This window comes from Argiope bruennichi, chromosome 2 (assembly GCF_947563725.1).
Source record: "Argiope bruennichi chromosome 2, qqArgBrue1.1, whole genome shotgun sequence".
Taxonomy (NCBI): Eukaryota; Metazoa; Arthropoda; class Arachnida; order Araneae; family Araneidae; genus Argiope; species Argiope bruennichi.
The window spans coordinates 134932503-134946292 of NC_079152.1; the positions used below are offsets into that span (position 1 = coordinate 134932503).

A 13790-nucleotide genomic window follows, 5' to 3' on the forward strand; every position below is an offset into this window, starting at 1 on the left:
TTGGAGAACATTCCACTAATCTCAAATCTAACAGTATGTTGCGAGGAAACATATGATATATCAATATTCTTTTTCAATGCATAGAGATAATAGTACAGCCTTATTTGTTCTAGAGCATAACGAATAAAATCGACGTCATCACAATCTAATATCATTCATGTGACCAAGATATATTAATTCTTCTTATGCGGATTATAGGTAAGTTTTTTTAATCCGATAGAAATATTTTTTGTGATTTCAATGCAAATAATATTTGGCTTGATGTGTTTATTATTTAGCAAAATTTACAAACCGTAATTAGCCAGTGGGAGTGGTGCACCTTTCTAACTGCTTTCTAACAAAAATGTGATTCTCCCCCCCCCCGCGAATAAAATTCAGAGACATAGATGTTTTCCATGGTATTGGCGAACAAATATTACGAAATATACAGATCAGGGATGATTTTACTGAATTTGTCAACCCATTTTTGCAATTTTTTTCTTGCAAATTAATCACTGGTGCGTGGTTGGTTAAAAAATACAAGAAAATCGAATGTATATTTTGAACACGTTTTTTCCGATCGATTGAAACCAACGTTTGATGTAGAGCGACAATTTTAGTTATAAGATCTTATACCAAACTTCATTTACGTTGTGACGTTTTTCAGTTATCATGGTTACATACATGAGAAAATACAGACTAATAAAATTCGTTGGGATCAATATCTGAACGAAATATGTTCCAAATTAGATATGGATTTATATTTTAGTTGTAATCCTATATGCTAAATTTTATCTATCTATATCTTTATATTTTGAAATTATTAGTTCACTTGTACTGGAACGACCGGACAATCTTCACAGGCAGAAAGATCGACGAATTGCCAATTTTTTGAACTCAGGAAATTAATTTGTTGAAGTCTCAATTCATTTTTTTTCGACTATTACAATGTTTTTTTTTTTTTTTTTTTTTTTTTTTTGTATATGCGAAATTATAAAGTTTTGAATGCTCAGTTTCATTGCAGTATCCCATTTAAAGGATTGCAATTTGGAATTCAATTTCAAGCGGCCAGCTATAAATACTTCAAATTCAAATCATGAAAGTTTCTTTCCAATTTCACAAATCCTGACAGAAAATATTTATTTATTGAAAAAAAAATTATTTCTCCAGAAGTAAAAAAACAAAACAATCTTTATCTTTTCAGGTTGAGGATGTGATTCTGAAAGTGGTGACGATGCAATGCCTCCTTTTTCTTCTTGTGGCTTCGTGGACGGGGTGGGGTGTGGCTGTACCTCCCAGCCCCTGCAAGTCCTGGGAGTTCCAGTGCGACAATGACAGGTGCATCACACGCAACCGATTCTGCGATGGAACTGACGACTGCGGAGACGGCTCGGATGAGCCTGCCGGTTGCACCAGTAAGAATTTCATTAAAATCACTTCTTTCATTCCCATTTTAGTTCATTCGATTTCGAAATTTTAGACAACTGAGTTTCTTAAGCTCTATAATAGAAAAATGAGAAGACAATAATATAAAAATTCAGAAGAAATCGTGTAGAGAATTATTCCTTTTGAATGGCAGGTCGTGGTGGCCTGGTGATAGGGTTTCAGCTTCGGAACTGGAGGTCTTCAAGTCCAGCTCAGGCGTCGCCCTCGTCATCTGATGGTGGTTCAAAATTGCAAAGTCCGTCCCAGAATAGCTCTAGTGTTACTTTAAACCGGGACGCTAATATAACTAAGCAAAATATTCGTTTGGATGGCAGATCATGTAGTTTTGGCTGGTTTCTAGAAGAATTAATTTGTTGGTATCTGAAAATGAGTTAAGGAAGTGAAGTGTAATTATTTTTTGGAACAATTAATTTTAGTTTTAAGAAAATACCCAAGCAGCAAGAGAAGTCGCTAAACGATTGGCCAAGCATCGCAGCCATCTGATATACGCCGCCCGTATTTTGCAAATGTCACCTTTGCATTGGCGCGACGTCGGATTTTGACCATATTTTTTTCTGTCGCCTCTGAAGATCGCTTTTTCATCGGGGCGAACTCCTACGGCGACTTAGTGAAAAAGACCGGCTCAAAGCAATCGGCCCATAGTCGCCTCGATGTCGGGAAAGTTGCTTTTCCTAGGTGGCGCTATGCGAACATATTTTAGAAATTTCCCATGAATCACCTGGCGTGTATTGGATTTTGAAATTCAACCAGCAACGCATACTGTCATTTCAAGAAACTTGGTAAGTGTAAAGTTTTTATTATTATATATTTGTAAATAATATATTATTTATTCTAAATAGTGAATAAAAAAGATTATTTTTGTTGAAGCCGTTCGAACTCGTTGCTTAACATGGAGTTGCACGTGATATTATTAGCGTTAGGCGTAAGCTACGATTATCATTTCTTTTCTTGTTTGTATTCTTTTCAAGTGATTTTATTTCCTATCTTTTTTTTTGTGTGTGTGTCTGTTCTTAAATTATTGCAGATATTTTTCCATTTCATTTACAATGCCTTTCCTTTTGTTAACAACAATTTCTAATGAAAAAAGTTTTAAAAAAATATTAAATTACGTTCTTATGTTTTGGTTTTGCAATAACATTTGTGTTATTATTTTTATTTCGACATAAAGCTAAAAAAATAGATTAGCAGAATATATTTATTGTAAATTTCAAAAAAAAAAAAAAGAAAAGAAAAAAAATCTTTAAAACTTGCAATTATGTAGTTATATTTGAATACTCTTATGTGAATAGTTTATAATTATTTCACCGTTCATAAAATAGTAACATAAATTTTACACCCATTAGTTTATATTATTTTTCCCTATTGTCCTAAACATTATTATAATATTTGCCTATATAGTTTTATCAGATTGAAAACATTATCAAGCTTATGAAGTTCTATATATCTATTTTACTCCTTAATTACATATCTCCAATTGTCAACAAATATTTTATTTGTACTTTTAAAAGAAGTGAAAGCTCAATCATTATTCTAATTAAGGAATATGTTTTTTAGGTTCAACATCAAATCTGCAAAAAGAAGAGTGAAGAAAAGTATATGTATAATTCTTTATATGTATTACCAGCAAAATATGAAATCCAGTATTCTATAGAATGCCCAAGCATTGTATATAAGGCCTAAAACAAGCCAGTAATGTATGAAACAATTTGTATTTCATACATTTTCTAAGCATTCTATAGAATGCCAAATGACAACCTGGCAAAGTATGAAATACATCTCTCATTCAATGAAATAAAAATTTTGTGCAACCTTTGTTTCAAAACTGAAAATGCAATTAAAGATAAAATAAATTTTAAAATTGATCTATAAATATAAACAAAAAAAAAAATTCTCAATATTTTTTTGGAAACTATTGTGCAAGTTTCTATTCCTGACTTCAAGAAAGAGCAAAATATTGGAAGTTATAATTAATGTGATGGAGTATGGTTTCTACCTACTTGGAACATCAGAAGGAAATTTAAAACAATTATATGTCCCAATTCACTTTATATCCTAAGAACTTGTTTAGAATTGAAGATATTCCAAATCAGAAAATTTCTCTCTGGTCAGTTGCAATTACTCAGAGCAGTGGAAGCAATCAAGGATTTATCAGATGTATGTGTTTAAGTGCCAAAATATGTAATGTCTTTTCGTGAAAAGTGTAGTAAAACTTCAAAATGTTGCAATGTGATAGGCTTGAATGACAAGTAGGTAAATTTTAATTTCTGATTTTTTTTTATCTGAAAACTTATTTGCCTTAATTAGAAAGGCATAAATTTTGTTTTGTACAAATTTTATTTTTCTATATAATTTGAATAAATTTTTTTAATGGCAACCTCATTATTTTTTCAGACTGACAATTCAAGTGATTTTAATTCTATTTAGCTTAGTTAATTTTCCTTTTCATTTACAATTTTTCTATGAAAGAAGTTTAATAAAGTATTAAATAACATTTTTATATTTTGGTATTGAAATAACATTTGTGTAATTATTTTTATTTTGACATGAGGCTAAAAAAAGTTTAGCAGAATGTATTTATTTTAAACTTCAAAAAAAAAAAAAAACTTTAAAACTTGAGATTATGCAGGCACTTTTGAGTTCTCTTATATGAATAGTTTCAAAGTATTTCGCATTTCATATAACAGTAACATAAATTTTACTCCCATTAGTTTGAGTTTTTTTTCTCTTTATTATCCTAAACATTATTATAAAGTTTGCTTACACAGTCCAGTATCAGAACAAAAATATTATGTTTATGAAGTTCTATAAGACTTTTGCTTGTTAATTACTCATCTCCAATTGTCAACAAATGTTTTATTTGTACTTTTAAATGAAGCGAAATCTCAATTACTATTATAATTGTTTTCTAGGTTCAGCAAAAAGGAAAAATGAAATGTATAAATAAATGTATAATTTTTTATATGTAGCTGAAGATTCAGTTATACATATATAGAATATTTATATAAATGTGTGTGGATTTTTAGAAATTTCAAACTCTTCAAGTATTACATAATAAATAAAGTTTAAATAAATTTTTTATAAATTACTTTGTGTCAATATTATTTATTCTTCTAAATTATAAGTCCTAGTTTCAGGATTTTGCTTGGGTGTATAAGTCATTACAGAAAATTCAGTAAAAAATTTCAAGTAAATTATTATTTTACTTTGTATTTCTAAAATATTATTTATTGAAGGTCTTTGTAAATAAATTGTTTTGCATAGTTGTTTTTCTTTTCTCCTAAAAATAAAGAGGGGAAAATAATAATTAAAAAAATATTTGTCTAAAGAAATTTTGTATAATTGAAAGTAGTGTTTACATTTTTAGGTATGGAGTTTTTGTAAAATATTCAGAGTTAATCATAGATCAAATTTGGTTCTTGTGCCATGAAACAAAACCAAACTAATCATAGATTTTAAAAAAAATTAGAAATTTGAAGTAAATTGTTAATTTGTGCTTGTAAAATGTTATCAATTGGACATTAGCTAACACTAACATTTGTAATAAGGTATAAAATTTCTACACCATAAAGTAACTTTGTAAGTTAATAATAAGATTTCGTATAAGTAAAAGAAGTGTTGTATTTTTGTGCATGGAATTTTTGTGAAACATATTTTTCAAATATTCAGAGTTAATCATAGATCAAATTTGGTTATTTTGCCACAAATCTAAACCTCACTAAACATAAATTATGAAAATATTAGAAATTTGAAGTAAGTTATTAAATAAGAAGTAAGTTTGTGCTTGTAAATTGTTGTTTATTGAATATTAGCTAACACTACCATTTATAATGAGGTTTAAAATTAATGCAATATGAAGTAACTCTGTAAATTAATAGTAAATAAAATTTCCTATAATGGGAAGAAGTGTTCCATGTTTGGGTATGGAATTTTTGTGAAATATTCAGTGTTAATTATTAATTAAATTTGGTTCTTGTGCTACAAAACCAAACAACTAAATATAGATCAAGAAAATATTAGAAATTTGAAGTAAATTATTAATTTGTGCTTGTAAAATGTTGTATGTTGGACATCAACCGACACTAACATTTATAATGTGTAAAATTTCTACAACTTGAAGAAACTTTACATGTTAATAGTAAATATAAGGAATTTTGTAGAATTGAAAGAAGTGCTGCATTTTTGTGTATGGAATTTTTGAGAAATATTCAGTGTTAATCAAAGATCAAATTTAATTCTTGTGCCATAAAACCAAACTAATCATAGATAATAAAAAAAATATTAGAAATTTGAAGTAAATTATTATTTTGTGCTTGTAAAATGTTATCTATTGGACATTAGCTAACACTAAAATTTATAATGAGGTATAAAATTTCTTCATGAAGTAATTTTGTAAAATCAATAGTAAATAGAATCAGTAAAATTGAAAGAAGCGTTACATTTTTGTATATGGAATTTTTATGAAACATATTTGTGAAATATTCGGGGTTTAACATTGATCAAATTTTTTTATTTTGCTACGTATCTAAACATCACTAAACATAAATTATGAAATATTAGAAATTTGAAGTAACTTATTAATTTGTGCTTGTAAAATATTTTCTATTGAAGAAACATATAATAGGAATTATATAATTTAGTGTTTGAAACTATTTTTAACCAATGCATTAAATTTTAGGGTGTTAAAATAGGAATTTGTGTTTTATTCATTATTCTTTAGGAATTATTTGTTTATTGCTCACATTAAGCAATATAAAAGTGTGTATAGTAAAAAAATATATATATATATATTTTTTAATAGGAATTATATATTTTTCTGTTTCGAATTTTTATAAAATAGCTTTTAAAAACAAATGATATAGGCAATATATATAATACATCTACTTTTAAATTTCTAATATCAGTTAAAATCATACTGATTAATTATATAATTGAAACTATGATTATGTTAACATTTCTTCCCATGCATTAAACAATGAAAATAAATAGGAAATATCAATGAAGGAAATAAATCTTATATGTAGATAGATGTTCAGGGGATCAAATTTAAAATTATTTCAGATAATTTTAACATTTGTTTATTTTTTTTAAAGAACAGTAAAAAAATGTCATTTAAACATTTTATAGGGTAAAATTGTGGTAAAATCTATGCTATAATAATAGTTAAAAAAAAGTTGGAAGAATTGTTAGATGACATGACATTTTCCATGAATTTTTATCGAAAACAAGTATTTTATGGAATTTTAAATTTATCAAAATAAATAACAAACACTATTATTAATAGGTAAAAAAGAAAAGTAAACTATTCAAAATATCTCGTATTTTCAGTCGTTTGACAAAATTTTGAAAGTATGATAGTTTTAAATATTATGACACTAGTTTCTAGAGTTTGAGAAAATTGAATAACCATTAAACTAATATTTCAATTTGAAACCAGCAAGTGTTCAGAAATAAATTGCCTATTGATTGGCATTTGGTTGCCCATTGCTAAAATACATGGGGAAATGATTGGTATTGGGTCGCCCATTGCTAAAACACATGGGGAAATGATTGGTATTGGGTCGCCGATTGTTAAAACACATCGGGAAATGATTGGTATTTTGTCGCCCATTGATAAAACAGGTCGCGAAATGATTGGTATTGGGTCGCCCATTGCTAAAACACAAGGGGAAATGATTGGTATTGGGTCGCCGATTGTTAAAACACATCGGGAAATGATTGGTATTGGGTCGCCCATTGATAAAACAGGTCGCGAAATGCTTGGTATAACGTCGCCCGTGATAATAACAAATCGCCAAAGGATCGGCAAATTCGTCGAAAACAAGTCGGGGCGACCATCGCGCGGCGTACCGCCGGGGGACATGACCAATGTCGGGGCGAGATCGCCTCCGATCTCGCCCCAATCTCGCTCGTTCCGTGGGGCGATGCTTGGCCAATGGTTGGCCAACGATCTTTTGCTGCTTGGGTAATATGAAGTATTAGAATATTGAGAAAATAAATTTCGTATTAGAAATTTAAAAAATATATATAAAAAGTACTTAAGAGAATATTTAATCACATAAAAGAGCATGCGCATTAACTTGTTTTCTTGAAAATATCTCTGTGATTTCGGATACTGGCGGTTGCAGATTGAAATCCAACTCAGAAAGATCTCCTGTAATAATGGGTTTATTACACATTTTGTCGAAGGCAAACGATTTCCTTTGTGGTGAGAAATGTTTGAAGAGTAAGGAACTAACTCAGTGTAGGCTTTATCCCCCGAAGGCAACTTAGAATTACGGAAATAACTCTCATATTCTTTCAGAATGCATGAAGGTTAATATATAAGAACGATAAACTGAATTTATTTTATAGAAAAAGAAACTTTGTCATATCTAAGACATTGTATAGAAATTCAACATAATTTCTAAGTGCTATTGCATATAAAATAAAAATTTATTTGCTTAGTAACGATTGTCCATGAAATTTAACCCTTTTATGATCATTTAAAAATGCATACATTTGTCTGTGGAATAGATGATATCTTAATTATTCACTCAGTCTCTTTGTTACCGGCAAATGCATTAGAGCATTGTCGTGAAACTCCAAAAGTGAAGATCCCATATAATCTGTATCTTCTTGCAGATGGATTTTAAGAATCAAGGGATCCATTCGAAACAACATTCGTTAGTCGCCCTGATTTCCAGTAAAGTTGTACTGTAGAGTTTCCCCTCCCTCCTTTTCCACATTTTCAAATTTCATGTGAATAAATAAATAAATAAAAGTGAGAAGAAGAAATAATGAAGCTAAATTTTTGTTTGTTTTTATAAATTTTGAATGGAGACCCGATTTTTTATTATAATCTGTCTATACAGTATTTTGACTTTTTTATTTATTGATAGGAAAATAAATTTGAATCGAAAACATTGATTAACTAAATGATTAATCAAACCCAGAACCAAAATATGGTTGTGAAAATAAGAACTTCTGTTGGAATCATTTTTTAAAAATATCCTAGATGCCACCAGTAGAGGGAAAAAAGGCGTTCTTGTATTCCAGCGGTTTTGAGCTTCTGAAATGGTGCACAGACTATGTGCACTAATGTGTCCTGTCTGTACCATCTAAGTTATGCCACTCCACTAAACCAAGAGTAGACTGAATTCTAGCATGAGGCCTCTTAACAACAAGGATTAAAAATCGTCCTGTCTCTTTTAATTTTTCAGCCTAGAATAATTAAAATACCAGAATAATTAAAAAAGTGCCGGAATAATTAAAAACATTTATGGTCTCCAAGAGAGGAGTCTCACTATCATTTATCTAGTCAATAAGATAATACACATGAATTTTCTATATTCGACATAGGTCCAAAACACATGTTTATTTTTTTTGTATTAAACATTCCCGAAACAGATGTTTGAAGCCTCAGGTGAAATGAATCCATTCTCTCATCGTCAATATGTATTAGATTCCCAAATCTCTCCACGACACCACACAATGCCTTACAATATTATTACGATATTAAAAGGTATTCAAAATATCGAAATCATCGTGAGAATATAGTAAAAAGTCTTGTGCTTATAGGATTACCATCTGCATAACAGTAATTATATAAGCTTTAGAGCTGTTATTTGAAAAAGGGGTGAAAAAGAAAGATTGCCAGGAATGAAAAATACCTTGCAGTGATAGAAAAGTATCTATTATATTATGCTTTTTTACAATGATGGCCTCATTCTGTTAGAATCGTTGTGTGATATTTTCTTGACAAACTTTGCTAGTCAATACGAAGAAGAGAAGAGATCTGAATGGCTGTGCCTTCCTAGCTTTCGAGGGCAATTCACCTGTTGCATTGAATCGATCATTGAGTTGATCGCTAACAAAGGGAAAAGCAGCGATCGACAGGTCATAAAAATATTTCGAAATATTCAGATGACAATCAGGATTACGATGCCCTAAAATACAGGTTACGGATTAGTTTTGCTTGCAGTGTAAAAGAAATAAATTTGTAAAACTAATATATGTTACTATTGGAGATTAGATTGAGAAGCGAATGGGAATTACATTTAGATTGAGAGAGAGTTGGAAAGTTTCTGCAGCACAAATGGGTTACTAAGATTTAATGTTCTAAAAGAGTTTTTGAAATGAATGCAGTGTTATCGCTCAAAAAACCAAAATTTAACATTAACATTTTAAAGTACAAAAGTTTATTTATTTATTTTTTGTTCTGTTTCTGTTTTGTTCAGGATAACAGAAATATATAATTTATTCCTAAGGTAATGAGGAAACACATTTTCGGATTTTAAAGAAAATATTCTTTAGTCTTGCGTGTTAATTCTTCATAATTCTAAAATAATGTCTTTTTCGCACACTCAATAGAAGCGATATTCATATTTTAAGAAATTCGAAAATAGTAATAAAATATTACTTACTCAAAGATAATAGGAATTTAATATGGGATTAAAAAAATATCAGCTTATAGTTAATGAAAGGCAAACTTTGCCTTTAATACTGAAAAAATAAGTTAAAATAATTTTTAAAGAATATGCAATAATTTTAATTATTCGCATTTTTTTAAAGATAAATTATTCAAAATCCAATTTTGATGGGATAAAAATATTAACTGTGCACACTTATAAAAAAGATTTATATCTTAAAAGCAACAGCATCAACACCATATTATTTTATGATTTTACATAAAGAAGTGGTGTAAACAAACACAGTAGTAGACTTAAGTTACTCAAGAAAACACATTTTACCAAATATAGATATCTATTTGAATCATGGATCAACAATTAAATTTTTATTTCTTTAGAGATATGCTTTTATTTTCTATTTCCAACTGTAAAAAATCTTTAAATGAATTAAAAAGTTAGATTTTAGGGTATTTGAGTCAGTAAACACAATGCTTCAAAATTTAAGAGATTTAAAATTATAGTTTCAATATCTTTTAGTAATATTTGGAAAAGATTTTATCAACTTAACATATACAACAAAACAATTTTTTTTTAATTTCTAAAATTGGCGGCGTAATAGCTGTTTAAAATACATGGAGACTGCATCGGAATTTATTTCAGAAAACAATAATCAGTTTTTGAAAAAGAAGTTTTTTATTGTATAAATTTATGTTACCACACACTTAAATGCGAAATGTAATTCCAAATTTAGTTTTATTAAAGTTTTATTTTCAGTTAATTATTTTGCGATAAAAAAAGCATTAGAAAATTATTTGAATTCTCCTATAATTAGTCAGTAAATATTACCAGAGAACATACAAAGATAATTTCTCCTTTAATGCTGAATGTTAAGAATACTTATCTTCCAATTTGTCTTAAATGATCCTGACATATAACTTCTAGCTTCATAAATTAATCAGTTGACTAGTAAAATTTTAATTGGTGTTTTTATAATATGTGTTTATCATAATAAATCACACCCCAAATTTTTGTGAAGATATCTCGAAATTATGTCTATTAAAGAATCAAAGAAAATGTCTTAAAAATAACACTTATTAAATTTCTTTTAAGAGAATAACAAATATTAAAGGTCTTACTGAAAGAAAAATAATAAATCACGATTTCAAGTAATTGAAAGAAATTAAAATCCTACTACAAGTTAATGCATTAGTTTGAATTTCTCAATTGGAAATTAAACTGAAAATCATCTAAAATATTGATATTCAAATTTTGAAATTCGTTCGTTTTTAACTATAAGACAGTGGAGCCTTTTGCTTTAAACACCTAATATAACACAAATATTTAAGTAAATATGATGTTTAAAACTTAGAAACTACATAAAAACAAAGATTTCTTAATTTTTTAGCATTGCATATATTGATTCAAGCAACATAAAATATAACTCTTTATGTAATTTAAATATTTTTAATTTGAAAATACGATTTGAATGAAATAAATAAATCTAATAATTTGAAAATCGTCTCTTATTCCGTGATTACTTGTAGCACTATATATATAGAGAGAGAAAGAATAAAAATATAAAAAAGACAACTTGCAGGTGCAATGAAACAAGAATGGTTGATTCATAATCAATCATATTCCACTTATTTATATTTCAGCTTATTTATTTATTCCAGCTATAAAAGTTATAGATAATAAATTTATTTATTACATTTCTGACGCAATATAAACACAACTCATAAAAAACTTTCTTTAAACATTTCAAATAGGAAATGTTGAAGAAAGTGTTAAATACATAATTCAACTATAATTATTTAAGTTTTCAATTTTCATTTTTCTCAGTAGATATAAAGCTTATAGCAATAATTAAGGGAGCAAAGAATATGATTTTTCTCTGGCTTTTGCAATAATACACTCAGTTAATGTTAAAGCACATTGTTTGATTAAAATTTAATTTAAAAAATTTATACAATGCATATCTCATCCACAGCTGTATCATGAATATATATAAAACGCTAAAATACGCGGGATAGAAATAGCTCTTATTACTTATTGTGCAATGGCAGCAATGAAATGGAAACATACAGACCTACGAAAGTCTCAGCAGATTACTTTATTCACAGCTGCACTTATTTCATCATTTCGTTAATTAAAAAAAAGTATTATATTATTAATGCTGCTCGCCTTTTCATTCAATCAGAAGATATAAAAGAAAATAAGAAATAGACTTTAATCGGACTGTTTAATAATCGTGAATGAAAATAGGCTTAATTATCACTATACATTCTTACTACGACTTACCTACTGGGAATAGATGACTTCAAAAATTATTAATTTTCCAAAAAGGTTTTTGCATTATCTTAAAACTCAAAAAATTATTACTTTAATGAATAAAATTTGAACCATCAGGAGTACTGACAATCTAATGACAAACAACTCTAAGAAATACTAGCATAAATATATTCTCAAGTGAATTTAGCTTCGTATTTTCTGATCATTGAAAGATTTATATAACTGATTTAAACTTGGCGGTTATGCTATCTACGCTATTTTCTCATTGAGATGAACAGCAATAATTAATGAACTAAAATAGGGAGTAGCATTTAATTCTGCTGTCTTTCAAGAAAGATGTCATAGATGGAATGATTCATAGATATCAGAAATGTAAGAACAAAAACTCCTTTATGTTTTATTATAATTATTCTGCAAGATTGACTGTCATAAGTCATGTTACTTAAATAATCTTTTGAAATATATAAATTTAAAAATATTATTTATGATGATTACAGAAAAGGAAAAATAAACTAACAAGAGTTGTATCTTTGAAACCTTATCGCATACACCCTAAAAATGGTGTAGTAAATAATTATGTGTGCCCCATCCACATAATAATTGTGTGACTTGGCGGTGCATTGATTACCCAGGATTATCCATTGTCTATTCATGGTACTTTGAAAATGAAGAATGACATTTAGTTTTGCTTTTTTTTCCAAGAAAGATATCATAGGTGTCATGGGCCGAGGTGACCTGCAGGTAAGATCTCGGCGTCGGAACCGGAGGATTTCAGGGTCGAGACACGAATCCACCGAAGAACTGTCGTGTAAGCGGGTCCGGTGCACGTTAAATGGGTCGAGGCCAAACGCCCTCCCGCTGGTGTGATGTGGAAATTTGGAGAGGGAAATGCCAGCTCAGGTATCATTCTCGTCATATGACCGCAGAACGATATTACGAGGTCCGTACTAAAATTGCATTAGTGTTGCTTTAGAAACGCGACGTTAATATAATTAACTGACTAACACAGATATCACAGATCTGTAAATGATTTATACATTTTATTTTTTATTTTAAGGGAATAACTGTTTTAAATCTCATCACTTAATTAATTTTAGTCACTAAGTCTAAATCTAAAGATATTCCTTATGAAAACTGCATAAAATGTTAAGTAAATGAACGTGTGTAATCTCTCAAACACATGAGAATTTTGTGCTTCGTAGTATAGATAAGGAAACAAAATATGGCTTTTGAACGCTCTTTTGTCGACCGATTCAAATCAAAATTTGACGCAGAGCAATAATTTGTGTTACTATATTATATACCATATTTTGTTTATCTAAATCCTTGAGTTTTTAATTGTGGCTGTTAAATTCATGCAATTATGAAGACAATTAGATGATTATTTGACTGATAAAAAATTTAATATGAGTGCCCACTCGAAAAGTTAAAATTGTGTACTAAACTTTATCCAGCTAATTTTTTATGTTTTCTTATTATCAGGTTCACATACATATAGACAGCCAAACAAACAATCTTCCTGGGCATAAATTTTGTTTAAAATTTGATAAAAATCTAAAAAAAAAATTATGAAAAGACTGAAATCCGATTTTCAACCTTCTTGCTCAAAGAGTTTTTCAGTTATCTTTGTAATATGATTTATAGAAGAGCAGACATAATTCCGGAGATAATTCCAGGTTTGAAGAA

At 28.6% G+C, this 13790-nt stretch overlaps 1 protein-coding gene across 1 annotated transcript in view; it reads left to right on the forward strand.

Moving 5' to 3' along the window:
• The window catches only part of LOC129961960 (uncharacterized), a 291846-nt gene that overhangs the window by 226475 nt on the left and 51581 nt on the right, over positions 1 to 13790 (forward strand). Inside the window, exon 2 of the mRNA XM_056075609.1 lies at positions 1184 to 1394. Coding sequence (XP_055931584.1) covers positions 1214 to 1394 — 181 coding nt within the window. The 5' untranslated portion in view covers positions 1184 to 1213. The remainder of the gene's footprint in view (positions 1 to 1183; positions 1395 to 13790) is intronic.